We start from the raw sequence: 27,982 nt of genomic DNA, 5'->3' as shown, positions 1-27,982 counted from the left end.
TTCGGGTCTAGTGGGTTCTGCCAAACAAAAAAAAGTATGGTTTGAATACCAGAAAGATACCCAAACCTGGACCCTATTCAGATGATTCTGGGGCCTGAAGATCCGTTGCTTGCCACATAGTCATCTGCATGACTGCTTGGCAAACATGGGATCTGAACAATGGTAAGATCCTTACAGTCATGGTTTCCCCACTGTCAGATGACAGCGTGAGCCAGCAGCTGTGAGCAGCAGTAAAACGGTTATTGCTGGCCACAGGCGTCGGCTGATGAAAGATTACTACTCTCATAAGCCTATGCCTACTGGTGCTGATAAAAGTGAGAGCAGATTCTGCTGATGGGATTATTCATCAGCTGGAGCCTGTGCTATAAATAAATAAATAAATAAATAAATAGTTCAAAAATTACTTGGGGTCTCTTCTATTTTTGATAAACAGCGCATGGAAATCTCACAGCTGTGGGCTGCAACTTTCAGCTGTCACCTTTATCATGGCTGAATTATCAAGAATAGAGAGGTCCTAAGTAGTGATAAGTGAATATACTGATTACTCGACATCTCCTGAGCATGCTCGTGGGTCCTCCGAGTATTTTCTAGTGCTCGGAGATTTCGTTTTTCTTGTCGCAGCTGAATGATTTACATCTGTTAGCCAGCATAAGTACATGTGGGGGTTGCCTTGTTGCTAGGGAATCCCCCACATGTACTTATGTTGGCTATCAGATGTAAATCATTCAGCGGCGGCAAGAAAAACGAAATCTCTGATCACTAAAAATACTTGGAGGACCCCCGAGCATGATCGAGAAATCTCGAGTAATGAGTTTATTCGCTCATCACTAGTCCAAAGGCATTTTTTAAATTATTTAAATAAATCATTCAAAAACACCGCATGGAGTCCCCTTCATTTTTGACAACCAACCAAGCTAAAGTAAACAGATGGGGGGCTGGTATTCTCAGACTGGTATGGGGCCGTGAAGATTCGTGGCCCCTCCCAGCCTAAAAAAGCAGCCCACAGCTGCCCCAGATAAGGCTTATCTATTAGATGCTCCAATTCTAGCTCTTTGTCTGGCTCTTAAAAGTTGCCTTGGTATGATGGCAAATCGGTTAATGGTTGTAGGGTTGATGTCAGCTATTTTATTGTACGCTAACAAGAAGCCCACAGATTAAAGTTGTCTATAAGATGCCCCCATTACTAACACCATAATTGCATTAATCAATATCATCCAAACCAAAAGCATATTTTAGGGATAAATGACAATATGACGGTATGTCTATAGATAGCCAAATGAGGCAAATGATAATAGACACTCCACTTAATGTGCGACCTATAAAAGAATAGGAGTAAAATTCCAGAGAATTTTTGTTTGAAAAAATATCAAAAAGTTTATTGCAAAAAAGAAAAGTTACAGAAGCAATAACAGAAGGAAAGTAAAGATAACAAAAATAAAACAGTCAATGCTGATGGCACATGATGTCACAATACTGCAAATCCATAATGAAGTAAAGGGTACAGGTAAGTACTGAGACCTATATATGTATATACAAAACATATCGTATCCACAGTGCAGAGATATGTGCACAAGAGTAATAAAAGGATGAGATCTCACAAATGTAAAATGTGTAAGCTCTGATCACTGTATTAAATAGACTACATGTTCATAATCTAATCTCCAATATAAAGTAACTAGCCATTTGCAGGTGGCACAAACAGTCAATCCTGTGCAAAAAGGTGCAAAAGGAAGGCCACTTGCAAAAATAGGAGAGAGGGGAAAATTGCATCATCAGAAGGTCTTCTTACCCATAGTAACCCGTGTGGAAAAGCACAAAAGATGGCAGCTCTGAAACGTGCGTGTTTATAACATTAGCAGCAGTAGCAACTTCAGGCACAGAAGCCATGACAAAAGTGTCGCAGACTGCAATAATGCGAGATCAATGCTGCACACTATAAACTACACCATTGCCTAGTCTGCCCAGTCTGCAACTGGGGTGCAAAAGTCTTTTGAGATCCTTGACTTGTTCATCTTGATGAAAGTTAAGTGGTCTACACTTTCAGGGGACAGCTGAATGCGCTTATCCATCAGGACATCACAAGCAGCGCTGAAGAGACGTTCTGAGAGAGCGCTGTCTGTCGGACATGACAAAACCTCCAAGACGTGACAGGTGAGCTCAGGCCACTTTTCCATTTTTTAAGACCAAAATGCAAAAGGTTCCAACCCCCTCCTGATGGCATTGATTCTGCTGCTGCATGGCTGGTCAAAAAAATAGGTGAAACGACTCACAGAAATTATTCCACTTACACTGCTACTGCTATTGTTTTTGCGTTGACGACTAAAAGCTCCCAGGTTGGAACTCTATAACTGCAATTCACGCTGTGTGCCTGACTGCTGTGTTGGGGAAAACCACTCTTAAGATTGTCTACAAGAGTGTTTCGATACTCAAGCATGCAAGCGTCCCTCTCCAGAGGGTGAGGCGTCTGTCAATATTTACTTTTGTACCGTGGATCTAACAGAGTGTCAGCCAAGAAGACAGCCCTATTTCTAGTCCTAACAATATGGGCATCATGTTGCAGATAGTGCAGTAAGAAGGCGCTCATGTGTGGGGTGCTTTCATGAGGTCTAAGTCCATGGTGTCTTGGTAACAGGGTAACACTCAAGCTTGCTTTCTACATCACCTCCCACCAACGACGGACATCAGAGAGGGGATCATTATCCTCTTCCTCACCTGACTGTTGCATGCCCATCACCCCTTCCTCCTCATCTTTTTCCATTTGTTCCATGCTCCTGCACCTTTGCTGTCTGGTACCATGACCCCCCTCGATCGCTGTTGTCCACCCTCCCATAGCACCCGCTTGTTCGGCGACAGTCCGGAGCTATGAGATAGAGATAAGGGAACTTGCTCGCAATCTCAAATTCAGCACGAACATAGTCCCTTCGGATTCGTGTTCGGAATCCAGAGCATTTTCCCTCAAAGTCAGCTAAATTCGGGCGCAGTTCGATAAGTGATTGCTTTTCCACTAATGCTTTTGTTAAGATTTTGGCTAACATATTGATGCTGTATGATGACTGGGAGGACGTATTTAATGAAGGGAGGGGTTGGGTATAGGTCAGATGAGCGACAGACTGGTTTTTTTTTTAAATAAACTTAATGTGGGTACATTGCGGCAGTCAATCAAGGCGGAGAACCATCCACAACATCCAGACACAAGGGCTTCTATCATGGCTTCTATGGCTGCTGAAGTCACATTTCACTCTCCATATAAAAAGTGGACTTTTTGTTTTGCTGGCCAACCTGCCACGAGTGGTGGCGAGTTCTCCTTCAAAGGAAGTCTTCAAACAGGCTGGACAGACATCTATCTGAGATGGTTTAGTGAATCCTACATTGCGGAGGGGATTGAACACGACAAGCCCCGAGGCCCCTTCCAACTCTAACATTCTAACATTCTATGTTTCCATGAACTTGTATGACCATATTAATAGTTTAGATAGGTCATATGTGGTGACAGATTCCCTTTAAGAAACCTGAGGTACTTTACATAGGCAGGGAAACACTATACTTTTTCTGTCATTATCCATTGCAACAAAATACAACTTATTCTTGCAAGTGCACTAGCGGGTGCATCATTGCTCTTGCAGTCCTTGCTTCTCTTCACTTCTCACCTTTGGTGCTGCCCTCTGCTTCTTCAAAGCCAGTAAAGACAGGCTATGTTGCCCGATATGACCTCTGCTCTCCACTCGGTGACGGCATTGACAAGGAGAATCAAGAGGAGCTGAGAACTTCAATTGTACTGATACGCTTGCTGGTCGATGCACTTATGACCCTAATTTGCATATAAATAAAGCATACATTTCATCAAAATGATACCAGATAGCGACAGGATAGGTAACGTCAGAAATGTGTTTCCCTGCCATGTATTGGCCTCTAGTATTCTAGGCACATTCTTACTGACAGGTTTGCTCTAATTTAATTCAATGAATGACTGAATACCTGTCGTTAAACAACTCACAGTACTATAAACATTAAGGAAAAAGTTTAACTGGATGTGACGTTGTATGCTTAAAATGATATGTAAATCAGTAACTTTAGTTACTGAGTATGAGCTGTTTATGTTATATTTGCAGTTTTTATTTTTTATCACTGATCTATTATGGGATAGCCATGATAAGGAACAACTCTCAGTAAAGTCTGAAATCCAACTTTGACACAATGACGGGAACATGGTGCTACTCTGTTCTTCCCTTTTTTTGGCTCTGGTAGCTCTATGAACATAACTGACCTTCAGAGAAAGAAACTGAATCCATGTAGGTCACAGTCACCTGCGCTTTTTGTGAACTTTGAACTGCCTTGCTGACAGCCCTTTAACAGCTCCAAAATTCTGCGCTCCTAATGAGTCATCTGTTCTTTAAACTCACAGATAAAATACCCAGAACTAGCCCTCCACTTTTGGATGGACCTCACGGACTCTTCATCTGCCGGGTCCTAGAACTGGTTGACTTTTCTCCACTTCATTCTCTGTCACCTCTTTCTCCTGTTCTGATGGGGACTAATTCACTACAGGGTGGTTAGTCACTGTCATTTTGAGATGCCAATGTTCTACAACCACGGCTGCCACCAGGAATTTCAGGGCCTCATACTGGCAACATTTTTGGGCCCCCTTGTGACAATGCCCAGGCTCCAGACTCATTTTTTTAAATTATAAATAATACCACATACAAGAAACAAATACTGTCACACCATGGTTGGACCATATATTACATAGTGACCGAATAATGCCACATAGAAAGAACAAATACCACAATATCGTGAGCAGACCATATATTACCACCACAAAATGACAGAATAATGCCACATACAAGGAACAATTACTGCCACACCATGACAGTACACATAAAACTGTCACCTAATGACCGAATAATACCACATACAAGGGACAAGTACCACCACACCATGACCAGACCACATATTACCAATACATAGTGACCAAAAAATACTACATACAAGGAACAAATACCACCACACCATAACCAGACCACGTATTGCTACCACATAGTGACCGAATAATACCACATTCAAGGAACAAATACTACCACACCATGACCAGACCACATAAAACCACCACATACTGACCAAATAATACTACATACAAGGAACACATGCCATCACACCATGCCCAGACCAATTCATAGTCATTTACTCTCCTCACTTTCCACCTTTTATTCATCAATTTCTGTCCCCTGTCCTCCAACACCAATTCATTATTATTTGTGTTCCCCCACAACCATTTAATTCATTTTATTGAACAAAAAAGAATTAAGTGCACACTGGGCCCCATATACCAGTAAGGGCAGTAATGCCCTGATGGCAGACCTGGCTACAACAAGTGTGCTGAGTATGCCAATTTTCTGAGTAACGCACAGGATCAGCAAGATGTAACCATAATAGGTGCTTACTTTAGGGGTTTCACTTAGAATAAGATAAAATGGTGTCCCTGATATAATTCAAACTGACCCATCCTAGTCATGTGTCAGGATGGGCTGCAGACTAAAGATATAAAGCTCTCGAGCCCTGTGTCTCAACTCATGAGAGCTGTATCACACATACCTCGGTTGGCTGCTGGGAGCATGGATGTCATATGTGTAGGGATATGTTTTGACCCATGTTGTGCCTAGCAAGGAGATACCCAGCTTAATCCTTCTTCCCCATCGGTCTGACACCTTTTATACCAGTACACGGAAACTAACTGCGCCCAACTGGAAAACCAATAAACCTTGAGGAGGATGAAGCTGGAGATAACTGGTATAGGTTCAATGAGGATAAGATATATTTCTTCACATATGACAGCTGTGCTCCTAGATGCCAACTGAGGTATGTGTGATACAGATCTTATCAATTGAAACGCAGTTAAATCAAGTGTCAATTCATATTTCTCTCTTCACCATCCTCAATTCATCACTATTTACTTTCTCCCACATCCCACCCTAAAGTCATCATCAATTGTGGTTCGTCACTCAATTCATAATCATTTGCTGTATCCCACCCTCCAGGCTCAATTCATAATAATTTACTATTCCCCTCCTCAATCTCAGCTCAGAGCCCTCTGATAGTGACTACTGTCACAATACCTCAGCGCAGATATTCTTAAAAGCTTTTCTACATTCTAGTCCGAACAATCACCTCTGGCCACAGTGGGTACTACATACTCAGTCTCCATTACAACCAGGAACAACATTGATCTGATGAAGGTCCAATGTAACCGAAACGTCATCTCCACCATCTGTTTTCTGCAGACTAATCTATAGTAAATAAACTCACATTTTCTTGCCAAGTATGCCCTTGAGTGCCGAGATTTACTAGTTCTACTCATGCGGATTGTAACCCCACTCGGGCACCTCATCCACCTACACCAGAGTGCGGTCTATGAGTTTTCTTTCAATTATACTGTCGGTGTAGCTATAAATGATCAACTAGGTTGAGATCATTTCAGTACATATATTTTGCTTTTATTGAACGTTTTACATTTACTAATCTTCCATGAAATTCAGAATAGAAATATTCTGGCAGCATGATGCTGCCACCCACCTTAGACAGAGGGGACTTGTGATTTTTGGCAGAGTATGGCTTGTAGCTTTCACCAAAAATAGCTTTTTTTCATTGCCTAAAAAGATTCAAATTTTAGTCTCATCAAGCTTCAGAACCTTGTTACACAAAGAAGTATTCCAGGAATTTTCTATGGAATCTCCGGCAGTCCGATAGAGAATGAATGGTGCAGCAGTGCCCATCCTTGAACTTCCCTGCATTCAAACAGACGAAGGTCCGCCATTCTAGCAATCAGGAGTTTTCTTTCCTGTAAATAGAGTAAATAGAATATACCACTTTTCCTCCTTCAACACCATTCAGTTCCAGAATATTTCCCATTCTTTTTGAGAAAGTGGAGATAAGATGTGATATGACATCAATAGTGACTTTTGCCACTTTATCATACAAGTGAAGCTCCAGAAAGGCTGTACTGGGCCCCGGGCCATCAAGGGAGGCCGCCATGACGGGGTCACTTGCGAGCAGCAGTGCCACAGGGGGTTAATAGGCAGTATGGGGTTAACATGGGCTGCGTTGTGAGTTTTTGAATTGGGGAGGGGGAGGGATCAAATAGGGGAGGATAGGAGGAGCTTTGGGCTGAGAGCCTGTTAGGCGGGTAAAGAAGAAACTGCCATTTCCACGCCATTCACTTCACTGGAACGTTCTCTCACTTGCCTGTTTGTGAGCAAACGAAGCTCCGGTCTCCCGACATGGAGGTGGAAGCGCTCCTGCAGAGCCTCCGTGACGCAGCCAGCATGCAGGGTACTGCGTGGCTGCAGCAAAATGTGAGCAGCCTTCTCCAGGGGGTGGTGGCTGGATCTCACCAGGTCCCCACCGGAGGGTGCCGGCTGCGGCGGTCCCAGCCGCCGGCACGCCTAAGCCCTGACGTCCCCCCTCGGGCCCGATGCCGGATTAGGAGCCCCTCCGGGGACCCTCCAGCTGGCGTCGCGCGCTGCGGGATCGCCAGGTCCCGAGGGCGAGCTGGGAGGAATCCGGTCACGCGGCGGGGTCTGCAACAGGGGGAGGCGTCGGCCTCCCCCTCAACATCAGGATCGCGCAGGGTGTCGGGAGCAGGAACGGCCGGAGCCACTGTATCAGGTGAGCCATCTCGGCAATTGGCGGACAGGAGAGACCCAATACGGGGGCCTGCTCCACAGACACCTCAGCGGGGGGTGCATCGCAGGCGGCTAACAGCCAGCCCTAGCAGCGCCGCGGTACCGCTGGCAGTGACGGACAGCAGGGGGTCGAGCGTGGTGCGTGTCTCCGTGCCACAGGTTGGTGCTGCTCAAGCCCCATCCTCCCCTTCCACAAGCAGGGAACATCAGTGGCGGCAGTCCCCAGAGAATGCAGGCTCCCAGACTACCGCACAGATTGCCACAGGTCCTCCTTGACCCCCATACACTCGTAAAGCCTCACCTATAGCGTCCATATAGCAGAATAATCCCAAACAATTTTTGGGAGCCTTTTCTCCTATTACGCTGGCCAAGATGGCAAATGCCTGAAGCCAATTTGCAAAGGTTCTCGGAATCAATCTGTACCTCCTCCTTTCCTCGTCCTCTTTCTTTGTCTCATCCCTTCTCACCCTATCTAAGTTAAACCGTTCTAGAGGCAACAAAGAAAAAATTTCCACATACTCCCCCTTCCATATTTTTCCCTAATCTCGCTTTTAAGATGAGCTCCTAAAGGGCCCTCGAAACACACGTAGACCTCTCCGTGTGCTGTATCGCCTAACCGCACTGTATCCTCCTTCTCTTTTTCCGCGTCTTCTGCCTGGCTAGACACTGATACCGTAGCGGAGGAAACGGCCACACCGGCCCCCCTGCTCTCGTTCCTTAAACTTTCCGCCGATACATCCCTAACGGCACATTAGCGACCTCCCCAAACAAGCCCCCTTGCCCAGAGCTCCTACCCATATACCCCAGCCAGGCAGTAGATGGGGGGGAACAACCTGACCACCCCCAGAGCCCCACAGAAGAGCTAAATCTCTCAACCCTTGCATAAGCATATTTACCCCCCCCAGGAACCCCCATCCTGACTACCACTCCAAGGCGAGGTCAGCAAAGGGGGATAAGATAAAAAAGAGGTGTTCTCACCAAGCTGCCCGAGCGCTGTGGACCCGGCAGCCAACGATCCAGTAGCCTGACGCTGCCTCTCATCTTCCGTTATCCTTTCATAGTCTGATGCTCCATAATCGATGTGGATGCTGCTGTGAGACGCTCTCCTGGAGGACCTGTGAGGCGAGAGTGATAAATTCATTGTCAGCTGATTCCCCATTAGTGGTAAAAATTTTGCAACATTTGGTCTTCTTGGCTTTATCGTATAACTTGTGGATTGTAGTCAAAGTCAGGTCATTGGAGAGTAACAGTTGTTGTCGCTCTTTCTCATCTCCAGGAGGAATGTTTTCGAGAGCTGGTGCCTCAAGCGGACTCAGCAGGCATGGAGTGTCCGGCAGAGATGTGGAATCTTCCTGGCGGGATTTAGATGGTTTATTGGTGAACTCTCTATCTGTTAGGACCTGGAAGCAATATGATCATGCATGGGGGGTTTGGGAAGATTGGAAGGGTTACTTAGGGGAGCGTTTGCAGGATGAACCCAGATTGCTTTTGTTGATTGGCCACCTAAAAGAAAAGGGTTGGTCCGTTTGGAAATTGAATAAGATGCTAGCAGGGCTAGCTTTTGGTTTTAAGGCACGAGGTGCCAAGGATGTTACGAAATCATTTTTGGTATGTCAGGCGTTAAAAGGGTGGAGAAAGGGTTGGAAAATTGAAGAATTGAGACGTCCGGTTTCGTATGAGGTGTTATTGGTTTTAGGCGCACAGTTATCGTTGGTTTGTGTATCACAATGGGAGATTGACCTTTTCAGAGTAGCTTTTGCATTAGCCTTTTTCGGTGCATTTCACCTCGGGGAGTTGGTTAGCCCCTCCAAATTAATGAAAGGGGGGATACGGAGAGAAGATGTTAAAGTGTTTGGTGACAGGGTGGAGATATTACTGCGGTCTTCTAAGACTGATGTTTGTGGAAAAGGTTGCAAAGTGGCTTTGTTTGCGGTTCCGGGTTCCATCATGTGTCCAGTGTTGTGCGCGAATAATCTCATTAGACGCGAGGGCGTGTTATCCAACACCTTTCTGATACACGAAGATGGGTCCTTTTTGTTGCGATTCCAGTTTATCGCAGTGTTCAAACGGTGTTTGGCAGCTGGGGGCATTGTGCCCACAGATTACAGTGGACACTCGTTTAGGATTGGGGCGGCGACTGAGGCGGCTAGAAGAGGTTTAGGTGAAGATGTGGTCAAGAGAATTGGTCGGTGGGAATCAATCAGATTCAGATCTTACATCCGCCCCGATTTTTGTGTATTAGGATTTGTAAGCCTCGTGATGGTCTTTTCTTACTCACCGTTTTGTTATTTATTTCAGGCTATACATCCCGTTTGGTCTGGATTTTAGGCCATTCTTTTGTGTTCTGGGTGGCACTGAGGGCAGAGGTTCGGCCCGACGGGCGCCAGCTGGGGTTCCAGAGAGATTCCGCAACGTTGCGTTGGATCGGGAAGCACGGGATGGTCTGGAGTCAATTCTTCCTGGAATTTCACCGATTTGTACATTTAGACCGGGCCCTGGATTTGGTGGTGGTTCATTTGGGTGGGAATGATTTGGGGAAAAAACCTTGCCGGGAACTGATAAAAGACATAAAATTTGACATGTTACGGTTGTGGGCGTCGTTCCCTAAGTTGATGGTTGTGTGGTCTGACATTGTCCCTCGGAAAGTGTGGCGCGGGGCAAGGTCGGTTGAAGGAATAAACAAGGCAAGGATCAAAGTGAATAGGGCAATTTCACGTTTCATGTCATGAAATGGAGCAGTGGTCGTACGGCACGTTAATCTGGAATCGGGGAAAGGGGAATATTGGAGGTCGGATGGGGTTCACTTGAATGCGGTGGGGACGGACATGTGGTGCTTGGCCATTCAAGAGGGCATTGAAACCGGCCTGAGAGTTTGGAGAGACATAAATGTTTGAGGTGACAGAACATTTATGTTGGTGGCGGGGGAGGGAGGTCCTCGAAGTTGGTGGCAGATTGCAGGGGGGGATCTCTATTGGTCCTAGACTCCCCCGGAGTGGATTATGAGTGGATGTGGTCGATCAGTCGGTGGAACGGATAATTATGGGACTTGGTATTTGTTGGTTTTGGCCAGGCTGGTCATTAGCGGCCCCTGAGCTGGTGCTTTGCGGCTGGGGGTAAGACTAAGCCTGGAGGCCAAAAGGAATATTAACCCCTTACCGACATCGGACGTACTATTCCGTCCGGTGTCGGCTCCCCTGCTTTGATGCAGGGCTCCACGGTGAGCCCGCATCAAAGCCGGGACATGTCAGCTGTTTTGAACAGCTGACATGTGCCCGCAATAGGCGCGGGCAGAATCGCGATCTGCCCGCACCTATTAACTAGTTAAATGCCGCTGTCAAACGCAGACAGCGGCATATAACCACCGCATCCGGCCGGGCAGCCGGAAATGACGTCATCGCCGACCCCCGTCACATGATCGGGGGTCGGCGATGCATCAGGAAGGTAACCATAGAGGTCCTTGAGACCTCTATGGTTACTGATGCCGGCCTGCTGTGAGCGCCCCCCTGTGGTCGGCGCTCACAGCACACCTGCATTTCTGCTGTATAGATGCGATCTTATGATCGCTGCTACATAGCAGAGCCGATCGCGTTGTGCCTGCTTCTAGCCTCCCATGGAGGCTACTGAAGCATGGCAAAAGTAAAAAAAAAAGTTTAAAAAAATGTGAAAAAAATAAAAAAAACATAAAAGTTTAAATCACCCCCCTTTCGCCCCAATCAAAATAAATCAATAAAAAAAATTCAAATCTACACATATTTGGTATCACCCCGTTCAGAATCGCCCGATCTATCAATAAAAAAAAGCATTAACCTGATCGCTAAACTGCTTAACGAGAAAAAAAATCGAAACGCCAGAATTACGTTTTTTTGGTCGCAGCGATTTGCATTAAAATGCAATAACGGGCGATCAAAAGAATGTATCTGCACCAAAATGGTATCATTAAAAACGCCGTCTCAGCACGCAAAAAATAAGCCCTCAACCGACCCCAGATCATGAAAAATGGAGACGCTACGAGTATCGGAAAATGGCGCAAATTTTTTTTTTTTTAGCAAAGTTTGGAATTTTTTTTCACCACTTAGGTAAAAAATAACCTAGTCATGTTAGGTGTCTATGAACTCGTAATGGCCTGGAGAATCATAATGGAAGGTCAGTTTTAGCATTTAGTGAACCTAGCAAAAAAGCCAAGCAAAAAACAAGTGTGGGATTGCACTTTTTTTGCAATTTCACCGCACTTGGAATTTTTTTCCTTGTTTTCTAGTACATGACATGGTAAAACCAATGATGTCGTTCAAAAGTACAACTCGTCCCACAAAAAATAAGCCCTCACATGGCCAAATTGATGGAAAAATAAAAAAGTTATGGCTCTGGGAAGGTGGGGAGCGAAAAACGAAAACGAAAAAACGGAAAAAGCTCCGGGGGTGAAGGGGTTAAAGGGGAACATTGGAAATCCTTAATTTGGGGCTTCGAGGACCATCCCTTCCGAGTTTTGGGTTGTTGTTTTATTTTTGTAATTGCATGTTAATAAAAAGGCTGCTGTGGCCATTTAATCCAAAACCTGGTGTTATGTCATTTTTGGGTATTACAACTAATGTTATTATAGGGTGGGGGTGGTATAGATAAAAGGTTTTGGGAGTAAGGGTATAGTCATCAGAGGCGCTTGTGAGTCAAGTGTACCCCACTCATCATGGTCAAAACGTGATGAATCTAAAGCCACGGTAAAGACCATAGCTTTAATAGTGAATATTTTCATGGCGCTTTCCTATTTGAAGATTTCTTACTCTGCACGGTTGATTTTCATAACTGTTCCCTAAAGACTATTCAGTGATTTTTATAGTTTGTTATGCCCATCACCTGATTGGGATTTCTTAATAACCTTGTTACAAATTCCCTTTTGTCTTCATGGTGTCCTTTTGCCTTAAAATGGATATATATATATATAACGTTGTTCATTCCAAATTCTGGTATAATAAAACTACTAGAAAAAAACAAACTTAAGTGTACTTACCGGTAATTAAGAATTTCAAGTTTTCGGATAATAAATCACAATAGACAATTGAAAAAAGATTCTTGTTCTAATTAAGAGTTAGGCATGTGAATTTATTGAGTAAATTCAATTAAGATTGAAATTATTTTAGACTGTTTAGACTAGCTTTGTTACTTTGTAAACTATTGTATATAATGGATTGCTATGACCATAAACTTATTACTATATATTTTAAAAAGTAAAAGTACATAGTTACAACAGACAAAAAAAAAGAAAACAAAAACTGGACAGACAAGAAATAACCAGAGGGTAGGCATATGGGGATACTGAATCAATTGGTAGCCTATCCTTTATTCAGGTGCTCTTGGTATAGGAAGTACACACCATAAAAAAGCCTGTAATCTATCAATTATATTGCATTGGCATCCTGTACTAGTAGATAAAATAAAAAATGTTTTCTTTTGCTGTACAAAGATGGTACAGGAGGAAAATGAAAGACATATTGAACCAGGACAGCTGCTGATAGTTGAAGATTGGAAGACAATGCCTTTTACTGATGCAGTAATATACAAATATACAAAGGTTTGGCAATATTGTCCCACTGAAACTGCCATATTCAATTATAAGGCTGCTTTCACACATCAGGTTTTTTTGTTTCAGGCTAATTCCAGCTCTTCCGAAAAAAAACGGAATCGGAATAGTGTAAAACCGGATCTGGCTTTTCCCCCATTGACTTGTATTAGCGCCGGATTGCGCCGGATGGCCCAGCGTTCCTTCCGGTTTGATACCGGATCCGGCAGACAATCGATTTCGGCTTCTGGAAAAAAAGTCTACTGTAGCGTTTTTTGTCTGCGGCGAAAAAACCGGAAGGGCCGGATCTGGCCTTTCCGGCTTTTCGCTGCAATGCATGTCTATGGACGCCGGATAGCGCCGGATCCGGAAAATGGCGGATCTGGCGGCCTGATCCGACTTTTTACACTGAGCATGCTCAGAAACTGTGGGCCTGCCCCCAGGACTATATATAAAGCAATGCCATTGAGGCCTTCACTCATTTCCAGCCATACTCTCGCTCCTTCTCAATAACAATTGCTTTCAGTCGATTCGCCTCCACGATGAAATCCACGTTGTTCTGCAGAATCTTCGCAATAATGCCATCCATCTTGCTCTGTATCTTGCTCCTGTCAAACCTGTCACAGATGGGCTGTAGGAACACTGTATATATAGTTTTCAGCGGGCCAATCACCTTTTTAGCCTTTCAGGGGGCATTTCTAGAAACCGGATCCGTCAAAAACCGGATGGAAAACCGGACGAAACGGATGACAACCAGATGAGACGGATCTGGTTTCTCGCCGGATCCGGACACCTGATCCGGCTGAAAAATGGATCCATCTCATCTGGTTTTTACAAAATAAGCCGGATCCAGCGCTGCGGTGCAACACCGGAACCGGCATGCGTTGAAAAACCTGATGTGTGAAAGCAGCCTAACTGATGTGTATTTGGAGGGCTATCTCATCCCAAAAGTGAGTGTATAAAAAAAATTTCTTATGCTGCAGGATTTATCTTTTTGCTTTTTATCAAGTACTGAGTACGTTTACCACTTAGTAAAAGGGAAAAAGGGACTGCTGTGGGGTCCAATGTCATCCAAATAAATTCACATTTTTCAGAATGAAATGTAAATGATAAAGAAAGCTATTTGGTCATTTATTATTCACAGGTTATATAGGTTATTCCATTCCTGACATCAGTTTTCTATGACAAAACTCAATGGACAACTCACTATGGGTAACGCAGGCACCTCTGCTTCCCCCTCCACAGCACAGGTACCAACGTTATCACCACTGCAGCCCTGCACCTCCTCCCTCCCGCTGCAGAGACGCCATGGTCCTGCACCCTGTCCTCTTTCCTCTGCAGCTCCCAAATTCCTACAGATCCCTAGTCACAGTAGTTGGGGTGCACAAGCAGTCCCAGCTTCTTAAAGGGACAGCGCACACCATCCTAAAGTGTCCCCAGCCAATGACTGGGGAGCACTTATTATTTAAGGCACCTGCACCAAGGGGGAGGTGCCTGTGCAAAGTTGTAAGTTTTTTCCTAACACTCTTGTTAATTCTCAGGTCTCAGTGCTCGTATCCCCAGATACTTGGTTGTTTATTAGCCACGGCCGCCAGCCTGCCTATCACCTGTGCCCATCTGCTTGTACATCTGCCGATCCCACTGCACCTGCCAGTTCTCATCTCTGCATCAGCCGGTCACATCACACCTGCCAGTGCTCTTCTCTACATTTGCCGTTTCAGTCGCACCTGCCAGTGCTCATCTCTACATCAGTCAGTCCCATCTGCGTCCGTGGTTCCTCTACTTTCTTTGGGCCATCCCAGCTACACATCACTAGGGGGTCAGCTGCCATCTACCAGAGGTCAGTCCTGGTGTAGCACTTGGTCAACCTCCTGAGTCTCTCCTCGGCTCACGGTAGTGTATGCAGTCGTGTATCCAAGCTCAGATTTGGCGAAGCCCCTAGTTATGCCCCACCAGGCCTTCCTTGGTCCAAAGCACAGTGGTTCCACCACCCAGCACATTATACTATGATTTCAATCCCAGTCACTTCTTGAATGAAAGTGAGAAATTTGTTCAGCATGATGCATTTAAGCCATTCTCAGTAGGTAATAAGGTCCATTAAACTACAAAATCAAATCATTTTCCATGTCACTCAACTGCCAAAACACTCCCTTACAGAATAATCTTATTTAATCCACAAACAATATATTTTTTCTAAATCCCATATTTAGTCAACATAAAATTTCAAAACTTTTATATTATCTTATTAAGATGCTCAACACATGCATAGGCACTTTATAATTTTTCAGCTTCACCTAGGGCAAGAATTCAGTTTGCTACTTTGGCCCTCTATCTAAATACCCTGAATGAGGCAGAACATGCGACCCACACCCAAGCTGTGCTTCTAAAATAAAGATTCTTTTAACGAGAACTTTTCAGCACAATAGCTGTGATTTCACTTCAATACTTATTAAAGTGATACATTTGGGGAATAATCCACTTTGTTGTTCCCACTTAATCAGCATATGTAGTTTTCTGCTAACTAGATTTCGGTGCACGGGGGTGGACTGTACACTGGGTCTTCTCCCTATATGTGATTCAACAACCCACCCACCTACCTCTGATCTCTGATCTTTGAATGACCTGCCTCCTCCATTTGAAAATTTCAGCAGTGACCTGTCAAAGATCGCAAACAGGCAGAGGGGCAGAGGAATCAAAATTGCAAATCATATTCCTTCATCCTACTATACACCATCACATTATAATACGCCTTGTCAAACATTTATTGATGAAATGCATAATGTAATGTATGTCTTTTTTTTATTCCTCCAAGCCCTGACACAGCGGCTCCGTGCTTCGAGCTTCCAAGGATGTCAATTAAGGTGAGCTGGACTTTGTTTAATAATGTATGTAAAACCAAGATTGTGGAATCTAAGCCAAGGTAGTTGACCACGGTTAATGACAGTGAGTTTATCCAAGTTTATTTGAGCTCTAGCAGATTGACCAAGGTAAATGGCAATGGGCCAATGAGTTTATCCAAGTTTATTTGTGCCCTAGTAGATTGGCCAAGGTAAATGGCAATGGGCCAATGAGGTTATCCAAGTTTATTTGTGACCAAGTAGATTAACAAATGTAATGACAAAATAAGTCCATGTGTATAAATATATGGACAGCAGTACAATCAGAACGGTATCTTAACAGTACTTCACTATGGCTTTTATTGCCTACTTTTTGGCTAGAGCTGATGTGTTAGTATACTTTTCAATTTTCATTGCCCTATTCATCTATTGGCTAAATGGAATTAAGAAGAGCACAGCAAAGATGCCCCCTGGACCTATGCCTCTGCCGGTCATTGGAAATCTCCACATGGTGGACCTAAAAAAGCCCCACGAATCTCTGATGCAGGTAGGAAACTGTACTTAATGTATAGTCAACACGGGTCTAACAGTTTTTAACTAAGGTCAAAGGAATGGGGCTGGTTGTTGAATGACACAGGTGTGAATGGATTAATGGTGGGCATTAAATGTCTGAAGGTCTTGTCCCATACTGCATTGTACATAAGCCATTGATATGAGTGGGCACTGTGTAACTCTTAATTTCCCTGTGGTGGAACTGCCTAGAGATTGAATACTTACTGTCAAATTTCCCTGTAATAATAGCTAATCACAGGAGTTACCTACAGATGGACACTTTAACATCAACCTATTATCAAGGGACAATCTAACAAAATAATGTTTGTTCAAAGCACCTCTCGATGTTCCGTAGACTTGTCATGTTGCTGGAGATGCACGCAACCATATTCTGTTGTCATGGTTTTCAAGGTGTTAATTTTGTTCAGTTAGTGCTATATTCCATTAATGAGAAAATCAATGAAGAAGACAATGGATTAATGAAAATACCACAGCATTTAATATATGGCCAAATGTATCTCCATTACCATTTCCAAGAGCGTTAATCATTTCATTCAGAAACTATGGCCAATATTATGGGGTAGATTTATGTGCATTGAGGCAAACGAACATGAGTAAAGTTGGGCGTTGGTGTTGGAATTTCCAGTTGATCACCATGGAAAAAAAAACAAACTTGTACTGGTTAACTGATCACTTCTCTAGATTTTGGTTGAGCATCCTCTTTAAGAATGTTTATTGTTAGATCAGGGTTTGTGGAGTTCTTTCTCACCATACTTTGCAAAAAATATATTTTTTTATCAGTTTTACTTCACGTGCAGAGCCATGGTTGAATGAATATTAAATGCCTTGTATCACTGGGCTGAAATGAGACAGTTAACCATATGAAAATTTTCCTTGGCTTCTAAGGGCCGTAAATCATAACCCCCACTAATTGCCAGAACAGGGACTGAAATATAAAGCATATAAAGCAGGGGGCCCCTTTTTATGAACCCAACTGAACTCCAAAAAAATTGGTCTGAACTCAATACTCAACAAATAATAAATATGTAAATGGGTCATCGGTTGTGGGTGTCTTTGATCCTAAACATGGCTCCCCGGATAGTGCAGTTACAGACAAAGAAGGGTAAACTTACAGCTTATTCAGTAGGAGGCCAGTCAGTGTAGCACTTATAGTCTCTGAGAGCACAAGCCCAATGGATGCAACATTATACATGCATAGTTACATAGTTACATAGTTATTAAGGTTGAAGGAAGACTTTAAGTCCATCTAGTTCAACCCATAGCCTAACCTAACATGCCCTAACATGTTGATCCAGGGGAAGGCAAAAAAAACCCATGTGGTACGGCAGTCAGACTAGTTCCCTGGATCAACGCCCTATCAAGGAATCTAATATATATACCCTGTAAAATTATACTTTTCCAGAAAGGTATCCAGTCCCCTCTTAAATTTAAGTAATGAATCACTCATTACAACATCATACGGCAGAGAGTTCCATAGTCTCACTGCTCTTACAGTAAAGAATCCGCGTCTGTTATTATGCGTAAACCTTTTTTCCTTCAGACGTAGAGGATGCCCCCTTGTCCCTGTCACCGGTCTATGATTAAAAAGATCATCAGAAAGGTCTTTGTACTGTCCCCTCATATATTTATACATTAACATAAGATCACCCCTTAGTCTTTGTTTTTCCAAACTAAATAGCCCCAAGTGTAATAACCTATCTTGGTATTGCAGACCCCCCAGTCCTCTAATAACCTTGGTCGTTCTTCTCTGCACCCGCTCTAGTTCAGCTATGTCTTTCTTATACACCGGAGACCAGAACTGTGCACAGTATTCTAAGTGTGGTCGCACTAGTGACTTGTATAGAGGTAAAATTATGTTCTCCTCATGAGCACCTATTCCTCTTTTAATGCATCCCATTATTTTATTTGCCTTTGTAGCAGCTGCCTGACACTGGCCACTGAATATGAGTTTGTCATCCACCCATACACCCAGGTCTTTTTCATTGACGGTTTTGCCCACAGTTTTACAATCAAGCATAGTTATACATCTTATTACTTCTGCCCAAGTGCATGACCTTACATTTATCCCCATTAAAGCTCATTTGCCATTTATCAGCCCAAGCTTCTAGTTTACATAAATCATCCTGTAATATAAAATTGTCCTCTGTTATGATCCTGGTGGTAAGGATAACCGATCTGACCTGATAAGTAACCAGAATATCGGACTACGGTAGCTCTGGGGATGTGAGAACTATACTGACCGCAACCCTGATCCTATCCAGACACACTAAAGGCAGCCGTGGAGCGTTTCCTAAAAACCTAGACGCCTCTTCACAGCCTGAGAAACTAGCTACCCCTAGAGAGGAAGCAAGCCTCGCTTGCCTCAGAGAAAACCCCAAAGTTTAGACAGCCCCCCACAAATAATAACGGTGAGTGAAGGGGAAAACACAAACATAGAAATGAAACAGGTTTTAGCAAATGAGGCCTGCTAATACTAAATAGTCAGAAGATAGCAAGGGATCTGTGCGGTCAGTACAAAAGCTATCAAAAATATCCACGCAGAGAATACAAGAACCCCCACACCGACTCACGATGTGAGGGGTGCACTCTGCACCCCAGAGCTTCCAGCAAGCAAGGAAATCACATATAAGCAAGCTGGAGTGAACTCATCATATAGTGAGAAACATGTTTAGGGAAACAATGAGCAAACATGAACAAGCAAGACTTAGGTTCTCCAGGAGGAGACAGGTCACAAGGGAAGTCCAAGAGAGATCAAACCAGGACTGAATACAACGACAGCTGGCAAAAGGTAAAGGTCCAGGTGGAGTTAAATAGGAGCCAGAGTGGCAGAAAACCAGGCAGCTGGAACCCAGATACAGACCAGCCATATCGCTAAAGGCCACCAGAGGGAGCCCAAGAACAGAACTCACACAGTACCACTCATGACCACAGGAGGGAGCCCGGAAACGGAATTCACAACAGTCCTCCTCTGTATTGATTAGCCTGCAGAGTTTAGTGTCATCTGCAAATATTGAAATTCTACTCTGAATGCCCCCTACAAGGTCATTAATAAATATGTTAAAAAGAAGAGGGCCCAATACTGACCCCTCTGGTACCCCACTACTAACCGCATCCCAGTCCGAGTGTGCTCCATTAATAACCACCCTTTGTTTCCTATCCCTGAGCCAGCTCTCAACCCACTTGCACATATTTTCCCCTATCCCCATTATTCTCATTTTATGTATCAACCTTATGTGTGGCACCGTATCAAAAGCTTTTGAAAAGTCCATATACACTACATCTACTGGGTTCCCTTGGTCCAGTCCGGAACTTACCTCTTCATAGAAGCTGATCAAATTAGTCTGACATGATCGGTCCCTAGTAAACCCGTGCTGATACTGGGTCATGAGGTTATTCCTCTTCAGATACTCCAGCATAGCATCCCTTAGAATGCCCTCCAGGATTTTACCCACAGTAGAGGTTAAGCTTACTGGCCTATAATTTCCGAGTTCAGTTTTTGTCCTCTTTTTGAATATTGGCACCACATTTGCTATACGCCAGTCCTGTGGTACAGACCCTGTTATTATGGACTCTTTAAAGATTAAAAATAATGGTCTATCAATGACTGTACTTAATACAGGAAAACTTATAATAACTACATGTCATATTGAGGCGCTAAGCTTGGTTGTTATATTTCGAAATTGAGAACTTGGCAGTTGCAGAGAAATAGGAATATTCTATTTCATTCGAACATTAGATCACTTGCAATCACAGTCAAACCACTCATGGATTCCATGACATTTTTATGGAATGCCTTGCACAGTCTTACCTATGCAGTGCGCAACTGCTTAAGTCCTTGAAGTCTTTTATATACTTCTCCAGTTTCATGGACTCAACAGCAACTGTGGCTTGTTGGAAGTTAACCTTTGTAGGCCATTTTTAAATGAAATTGTGATTTGTAAATACAAATCTGTCTGTACTATTCAAATAAATGTTTATATGCCTAAAAAAATATATGATATTTTGCAGCTTTCTGAGAAGTATGGCGAAATATTTACTTTGCATTTTGGACCCAAGAAAATGGTGATACTTGCTGGATATAAGATTGTAAAGGAAGCACTTGTTACCCGAGCTGATGATTTTGGAGAACGGGCGATTTCTCCAATCTTCAAAATCGTCTCTAATCAACACGGTATTTATAGAATTATAATAGAACTATAGCAATATAATATTGTGCATTCTATGAATCATAAAATCCACAGTGGTGACCTGTTAGGGGAGAAGAATACTAGAGCTGATTCTGCTAATTGATGATTCATTAAAAACATCCCGAAAGGTCATTTATGAGCAAATAATATGAATTGAAGAACACTATAAACATGTAAGCAAACTCTTGCGCAATGACTGCAGAAAGTCATAACGACTAGTGTCTATACTTCTGTATTCTTATTATTCCTACTTCATCATAATTATTATGATTCTGCTTCCTTATCTTCCTTTGTTTCTATTTTAATTTTTTTTTAACAAAAGCAATATACATTAAAATGAAACTGCTGATATTTACTGAACAAATCCAGCAAACCAACAAAAATTTTCAGTTAAGATTGAACATGATCAAGAAAGACGCAAAAGAAAAACGGGAGGGGAGGGAGGCGCCATGGACAGTCCTAGAAAGTAGTCACAGTCATCTTTTTTCTTTTATTTACCCTTTTCCTTCATCTCCTACTTCTATACATCATCTTCTGTTTCCTTCGTCTCATTCATCTTCTTTATTATCATTTTTCTTTTTCCTGTTTTCTTTGACTTCATCTTCCTTCTGTTTTTATTTTCTTTAACTATTTATCTATTTTAGTATTATCTTCATCATTTTTATAGTATCTTCATAATTTTCTCCTTCCTGGCTTCTTTTCCATCTCCTTCATCATCACTGTAAAAATCATCCTCTTTATTATTCTTCCTTCACTGTTTTCTTGTCCATTGTTGTCATTATCTTCTTCATTCTTCTTTTCTTCCTCGTTTTTTTTTTCCTCATCTTCTTCTCCAACTTCCTTGTTTAGTTGTTTCCTCATTTTCTTTATTTGTCCTTTGTTCAATTTCCTGCTTTTTTCTTATTTTCCATTTGCTCCTTTTTTATCTTCACTTTCTCCATCTTTTCTGTTAACATCATCCTTTCTTTTTCATTCTTAATAACCACCTTGGTTTATTCCGTTTTCGTTTTTTTTTCCTCCCCTTCTTAACAAAGCCATAACTTTTTTATTTTTCTGTCAATATGGCCACATGAGGGCTTGTTTTTTGAAGGATGGGCTTTTGAACGAGACTATTGATTTTACCATGTCATGTTCTGGAAAACTTAAAAAAATATAAAAGTGTCGTGAAATTTCAAAAACAGCAATTCCACAATTTTTTTTTTTTACTATCCTCACTAAATGCTAAAACTGCCATTATGATTTTCCAGGTCATGACGAGTTTGTAGATACCAAACATGTTTAGGTTTTTTTTTAAGTGGTGAAAAAAAGAATTTGTTAAAAAAATCACAATTTTCCGAAGCCCATAGCGTCTCCATTTTTTGTGATCTGGAGCTGGGTGACGACTTATTTTTTGCGTGCCGAGCTGACATTTTCACTCATACCATTTTGGGGTACATACGATGTTATAATCACCTGCTATTGCATTTTAATGCATTGTTGTGGTGACCAAAAAAAAATCATGATTCTGGCATTTTTAAGTTTTTTCTCATTACGCTGTTTACCGATCAGATTAATTATTTTTATATATTGATAGATCGGGTGTTTCTGAATGCGGCGATACCATGATGTGCATTTTTTTAAAATGTTTTTTAATTGTTTTATTTTGAATGGGGCGAAAGGAGGGTGATTTTAACTTTCATATTCTTTTAATTTTGTTTTACTTTTTTTTACTTTTTACCTGCTTTAAAAATCTCCATGGGAAACTAGAAGCTCCGATCATCTGATCGCCTATGTTTTTCACAGCAGGGCTTTAGCCCTGTTATGTGTAGCAAAAATGCTCATCTGCTATGAGCGCCGGAAATAGAGGGTGGCATTCATAGCAGTTTGGGTGGAACCAATGGGTGGAGCTATTGACATGCTCCTGGCACTATCATGTTAAATATTAAGAGCCGCGGGTTGATCGCGATTCCACACACGGCTGTTAGGGGCACATTTTAATTGATGACATGTGCCAGATGACATGTGCCAGCGATAAGGGGAGGCGACCTATGACGTACTTATACTTCATAGGTCATAAAGGGGTTAATAGTATAATTATTATTGTGTTTGACAGCTTAGTGGTCAATTTATATGCATTTTCTTATTTTTGGGTATTATTTCTAAATTTAATTTTTATGTCACAGATTTAAATTTCTTTCATTTCTAAAAGAACAACTTGTTGGCTTGTTTAGATTACAAGACTACTTTTTCTTCAAAATGATTCATTAATTGTAACTAAAGCCTAATGCTTCCTTTCTCATATATACCTGTGATTTAGGCATAATATATACTAATGGAGAACAATGGAAATCCATGAGGAGATTCACGCTATCAACACTTCGAGACTTTGGAATGGGAAAGAAAAGTTTGGAAAACAGAATTCAAGATGAATTAATTCCCCTTATAGAAAGTTTTAAATCTCACAATGGTAAGATACATCATTCACATTTATCTCATAGTTTTATATTTAACTTCTTGTTTGCCTCTCTCCAATCCGGTATACACTCAAGTGTTTTGAGCGACGCCACGCCCACTAGACATCCGCACCCATTGGACGGCCATTCGCACTAGCCAGCCGCACCATCGCTTCATACACTTGTATGGATAGAGGCCATGCTCACTAGATGGGTACTGCCCTGGAATATGCATATTGCATACATCACTACCATTCCCGGCTTAGTAATAGTCGAGTCCTCGCAGTGCACAATTCATGTACTATAAGGGTTCAAAAGTCTGAAGTCACACATAGCGACTGCAGACTTTTCATTTTAGACCAGACAACCCTTTCAAACTATATTGTGACTCATAAGTGTATTGCAAACCCCTATTCACATGCAGTAGACACTTCCACTACATATTTGAGGCGTGTGATTACTACTCACTTGGGTGCATCGTGAGGTAACACAGGAAACATTTCTGTTTAGTTGTCCATGCTGGTTTTTTGGTACTTCATAAATCAGTCACAAGAAAAAGAAAAAATAAACAACCTTTCAATGCAAGCAAAAAAGTAAGCAATCTTTGGCAAAGTCTCTTTAGAGCTAGTCCAGGTCATACAGACTGGATGGAAACCAATATAAAGGCTCAGTCTGGATATAACATTCAGGAGGCCTTCTCCTTCAACACACACACACAATTTTTGTCATTTTGATATGTGAAACACTCACAGAAGTGGAGTATGTGGGCAGCCAAACCCACCCATCTCTCAGGCTGCCCTGTTGTGAATTGGATTATTTGGCTCCCTCTTGTGGTCACTAGCGACATGACACTTTGAGTTTCTTTCCCCAGCTTGGTACCCACCTGGCTCGTTAGTCCAGGGGTGTTGCTATTTAAGCTTCCTGGATTTTCAGTCTGGTGCCTGGCATCATTGTAATCAGTTCCTTTCTGTTTGCTCCTGTCTGCTGGTCCTGGTTCTTGCAAAATAAGCTAAGTCCTGCTTCCTTGTTTTTTGGTTATTTGCATTGCTCTTATTTTTTGTCCAGCTTGCACTAAATGTGATTCCTGATTTTGCTGGAAGCTCTAGGGGGCTGATATTCTCCCCCCGGGCCGTTAGACGGTTCGGGGGTTCTTGAATATTCAGCGTGGAAATTTTGATAGGGTTTTTGCTGACCGTATAAGTCATCTTACTATATTCTGCTATTAGTCAGTGGGCCTCTCTTTGCTAAAAACCTAGTTCATTCTTACGTTTGTCTTTTCTTCTTACCTCACCGTTATTATTTGTTGGGGGCTTGTATCCAACTTTTGGGGTCTTTTCTCTGGAGGCAAGAAAGGTCTATCTTTTCCCTTCTAGGGTTAGTTAGTTCTCCGGCTGGCGCGAGACGTCTAGAACCAACGTAGGTACGTTCCCCGGCTGCTGCTATTTGTGGTGCTAGGATCAGATATACGGTCAGCAAAAACCCTATCAAAATTTCCACGCTGAATATTCAAGAACCCCCGAACCGTCTAACGGCCCGGGGGGAGAATATCAGCCCCCTAGAGCTTCCAGCAAAATCAGGAATCACATTTAGTGCAAGCTGGACAAAAAATAAGAGCAATGCAAATAACCAAGAAACAAGGAAGCAGGACTTAGCTTATTTTGCAAGAACCAGGACCAGCAGACAGGAGCAAACAGAAAGGAACTGATTACAACGATGCCAGGCACCAGACTGAAAATCCAGGAAGCTTAAATAGCAACACCCCTGGACTAACGAGCCAGGTGGGTACCAAGCTGGGGAAAGAAACTCAAAGTGTCATGTCGCTAGTGACCACAAGAGGGAGCCAAATAATCCAATTCACAACAGTACCCCCCCCTTAAGGAGGGGTCACCGAACCCTCACCAAGACCACCAGGACGATCAGGATGAGCAGCGTGAAAGGCACGAACCAAATCGGCCGCATGAACATCAGAGGCGACCACCCAGGAATTATCCTCCTGACCATAGCCCTTCCACTTGACCAGATACTGAAGCCTCCGTCTGGAGAGACGAGAGTCCAAGATCTTCTCCACCACGTACTCCAACTCGCCCTCAACCAACACCAGAGCAGGAGGCTCAACAGAAGGAACCACAGGCACAACGTAGCGCCGCAACAAAGACCTATGGAACACGTTGTGAATGGCAAACGACACTGGAAGATCCAAGCGAAAGGACACTGGATTAAGGATTTCCAAAATCTTATAAGGACCGATGAAGCGAGGCTTAAATTTAGGAGAGGAGACCTTCATAGGAACAAACCGAGAAGACAGCCACACCAAATCCCCAACACGAAGTCGGGGACCCACACCGTGGCGGCGGTTGGCAAAATGCTGAGCCTTCTCCTGTGACAACTTTAAGTTGTCCACCACATGATTCCAGATCCGCTGCAACCTATCCACCACAGAATCCACCCCAGGACAGTCAGAGGGCTCAACATGTCCCGAGGAAAAACGAGGATGAAAACTAGAGTTGCAGAAAAATGGCGAAACCAAAGTAGCGGAACTAGCCCGTTTATTAAGGGCAAACTCAGCCAATGGCAAGAAGGTCACCCAATCATCCTGATCTGCAGAAACAAAACACCTCAAATAAGCCTCCAGAGTCTGATTTGTTCGCTCCGTTTGGCCATTAGTCTGAGGATGAAAGGCAGACGAAAACGACAAATCAATGCCCATCTTAGCACAAAAGGATCGCCAGAACCTGGAAACAAACTGGGATCCTCTGTCAGACACGATATTCTCAGGAATGCCGTGCAAACGAACCACATTCTGAAAGAACAAAGGAACCAGATCGGAAGAGGAAGGCAGCTTAGGCAAAGACACCAAATGGACCATCTTGGAAAAGCGATCACATACCACCCAGATGACAGACATGCCCTGAGACACCGGAAGATCTGAAATGAAATCCATGGAAATGTGTGTCCAAGGCCTCTTCGGGACAGGCAAGGGCAAGAGCAACCCGCTGGCACGAGAACAGCAAGGCTTAGCTCGAGCACAAGTCCCACAGGACTGCACAAATGACCGCACATCCCGTGACAAGGAAGGCCACCAAAAGGACCTAGCCACCAAATCTCTGGTGCCAAAAATCCCCGGATGCCCTGCCAACACCGAGGAATGAACCTCGGAAATGACTCTGCTGGTCCATTTATCAGGAACAAACAGTCTGTCAGGTGGACAAGAGTCAGGTCTACCAGCCTGAAATCTCTGCAACACACGTCGCAAATCTGGAGAAATGGCTGACAAGATTACTCCCTCTTTAAGAATACCAGCTGGCTCTGAGACTCCAGGAGAGTCAGGCACAAAGCTCCTTGAAAGAGCATCAGCCTTCACATTCTTTGAACCTGGTAAATACGAGACCACAAAGTCAAAACGGGAGAAAAACAATGACCAACGGGCCTGTCTAGGATTCAGGCGTTTAGCAGACTCGAGATACATCAGATTTTTGTGATCAGTCAAGACCACCACACGATGCTTAGAACCCTCGAGCCAATGACGCCACTCCTCAAATGCCCACTTCATGGCCAACAACTCCCGATTGCCAACATCATAATTCCGCTCAGCAGGCGAAAACTTCCTAGAAAAAAAAGCACATGGTCTCATTACAGAGCAACCAGGGCCTCTCTGGGACAAAACGGCCCCTTCCCCGATCTCAGAAGCATCCACTTCAACCTGAAAGGGAAGTGAGACATCAGGCTGGCACAAAACAGGCGCCGAAGTAAACCGGCGCTTCAGCTCTTGGAAAGCCTCCACGGCTGCAGGAGCCCAGTTAGCAACATCAGAACCTTTCTTGGTCATATCCATCAAAGGTTTAACAACGCTAGAAAAGTTAGCGATAAAACGACGGTAGAAGTTAGCAAAACCCAAGAACTTCTGAAGACTCTTAACTGACGTGGGTTGAGTCCAATCATGAATAGCTCGGACCTTGACTGGGTCCATCTCCACCGCAGAAGGGGAAAAAATAAAACCCAAAAAGGGAACCTTCTGTACTCCAAAGAGACACTTTGAGCCCTTAACAAACAAAGCATTCTCACGCAAAACCTGAAACACCATCCTGACCTGCTTTACATGGGAGTCCCAATCATCAGAAAAAACCAGAATATCATCCAGATAAACAATCATAAATTTATCCAGATACTTCCGGAAGATATCATGCATAAAGGACTGAAACACTGAAGGAGCATTAGAGAGCCCAAAAGGCATCACCAAGTACTCAAAATGACCTTCGGGCGTATTAAATGCAGTTTTCCATTCATCTCCTTGCTTAATGTGCACAAGGTTGTACGCACCACGAAGATCTATCTTGGTGAACCACTTGGCACCCTTAATCCGGGCAAACAAGTCCGACAACAGAGGCAAAGGATACTGAAATTTAACAGTGATTTTATTCAGAAGCCGATAGTCTATACAAGGTCTCAAAGATCCGTCCTTCTTGGCCACAAAAAAGAATCCCGCACCAAGAGGGGAAGAGGATGGACGGATATGCCGCTTCTCCAGAGACTCCTTGATATACGAACGCATTGCGGTATGCTCAGGTACAGACAGATTAAATAATCTTCCCTTAGGAAATTTACTACCTGGAATCAAATCTATAGCGCAGTCACAGTCCCTATGAGGAGGAAGAGCACTGGACCTGGACTCGCTGAATACATCCTGATAATCAGACAAATACTCAGGAACTTCCGAAGGAGTAGAGAA

At 43.2% G+C, this 27,982-nt stretch overlaps 1 protein-coding gene across 1 annotated transcript in view; it reads left to right on the top strand.

Moving 5' to 3' along the window:
• The first annotated feature begins 16,380 nt into the window (after positions 1 to 16,380).
• The window catches only part of LOC143785750 (cytochrome P450 2K1-like), a 30,711-nt gene continuing 19,109 nt past the window's right edge, over positions 16,381 to 27,982 (top strand). Inside the window, exons 1-3 of the mRNA XM_077274842.1 lie at positions 16,381 to 16,611; positions 20,646 to 20,808; positions 23,121 to 23,270. Coding sequence (XP_077130957.1) covers positions 16,417 to 16,611; positions 20,646 to 20,808; positions 23,121 to 23,270 — 508 coding nt within the window. The 5' untranslated portion in view covers positions 16,381 to 16,416. The remainder of the gene's footprint in view (positions 16,612 to 20,645; positions 20,809 to 23,120; positions 23,271 to 27,982) is intronic.

This window comes from Ranitomeya variabilis, chromosome 7, assembly GCF_051348905.1.
Source record: "Ranitomeya variabilis isolate aRanVar5 chromosome 7, aRanVar5.hap1, whole genome shotgun sequence".
Lineage (NCBI taxonomy): Eukaryota > Metazoa > Chordata > Amphibia > Anura > Dendrobatidae > Ranitomeya > Ranitomeya variabilis.
The sequence above is the reverse complement of the archived record's forward strand: the minus strand, read 5'-3'. Positions and strand labels throughout refer to the sequence as shown.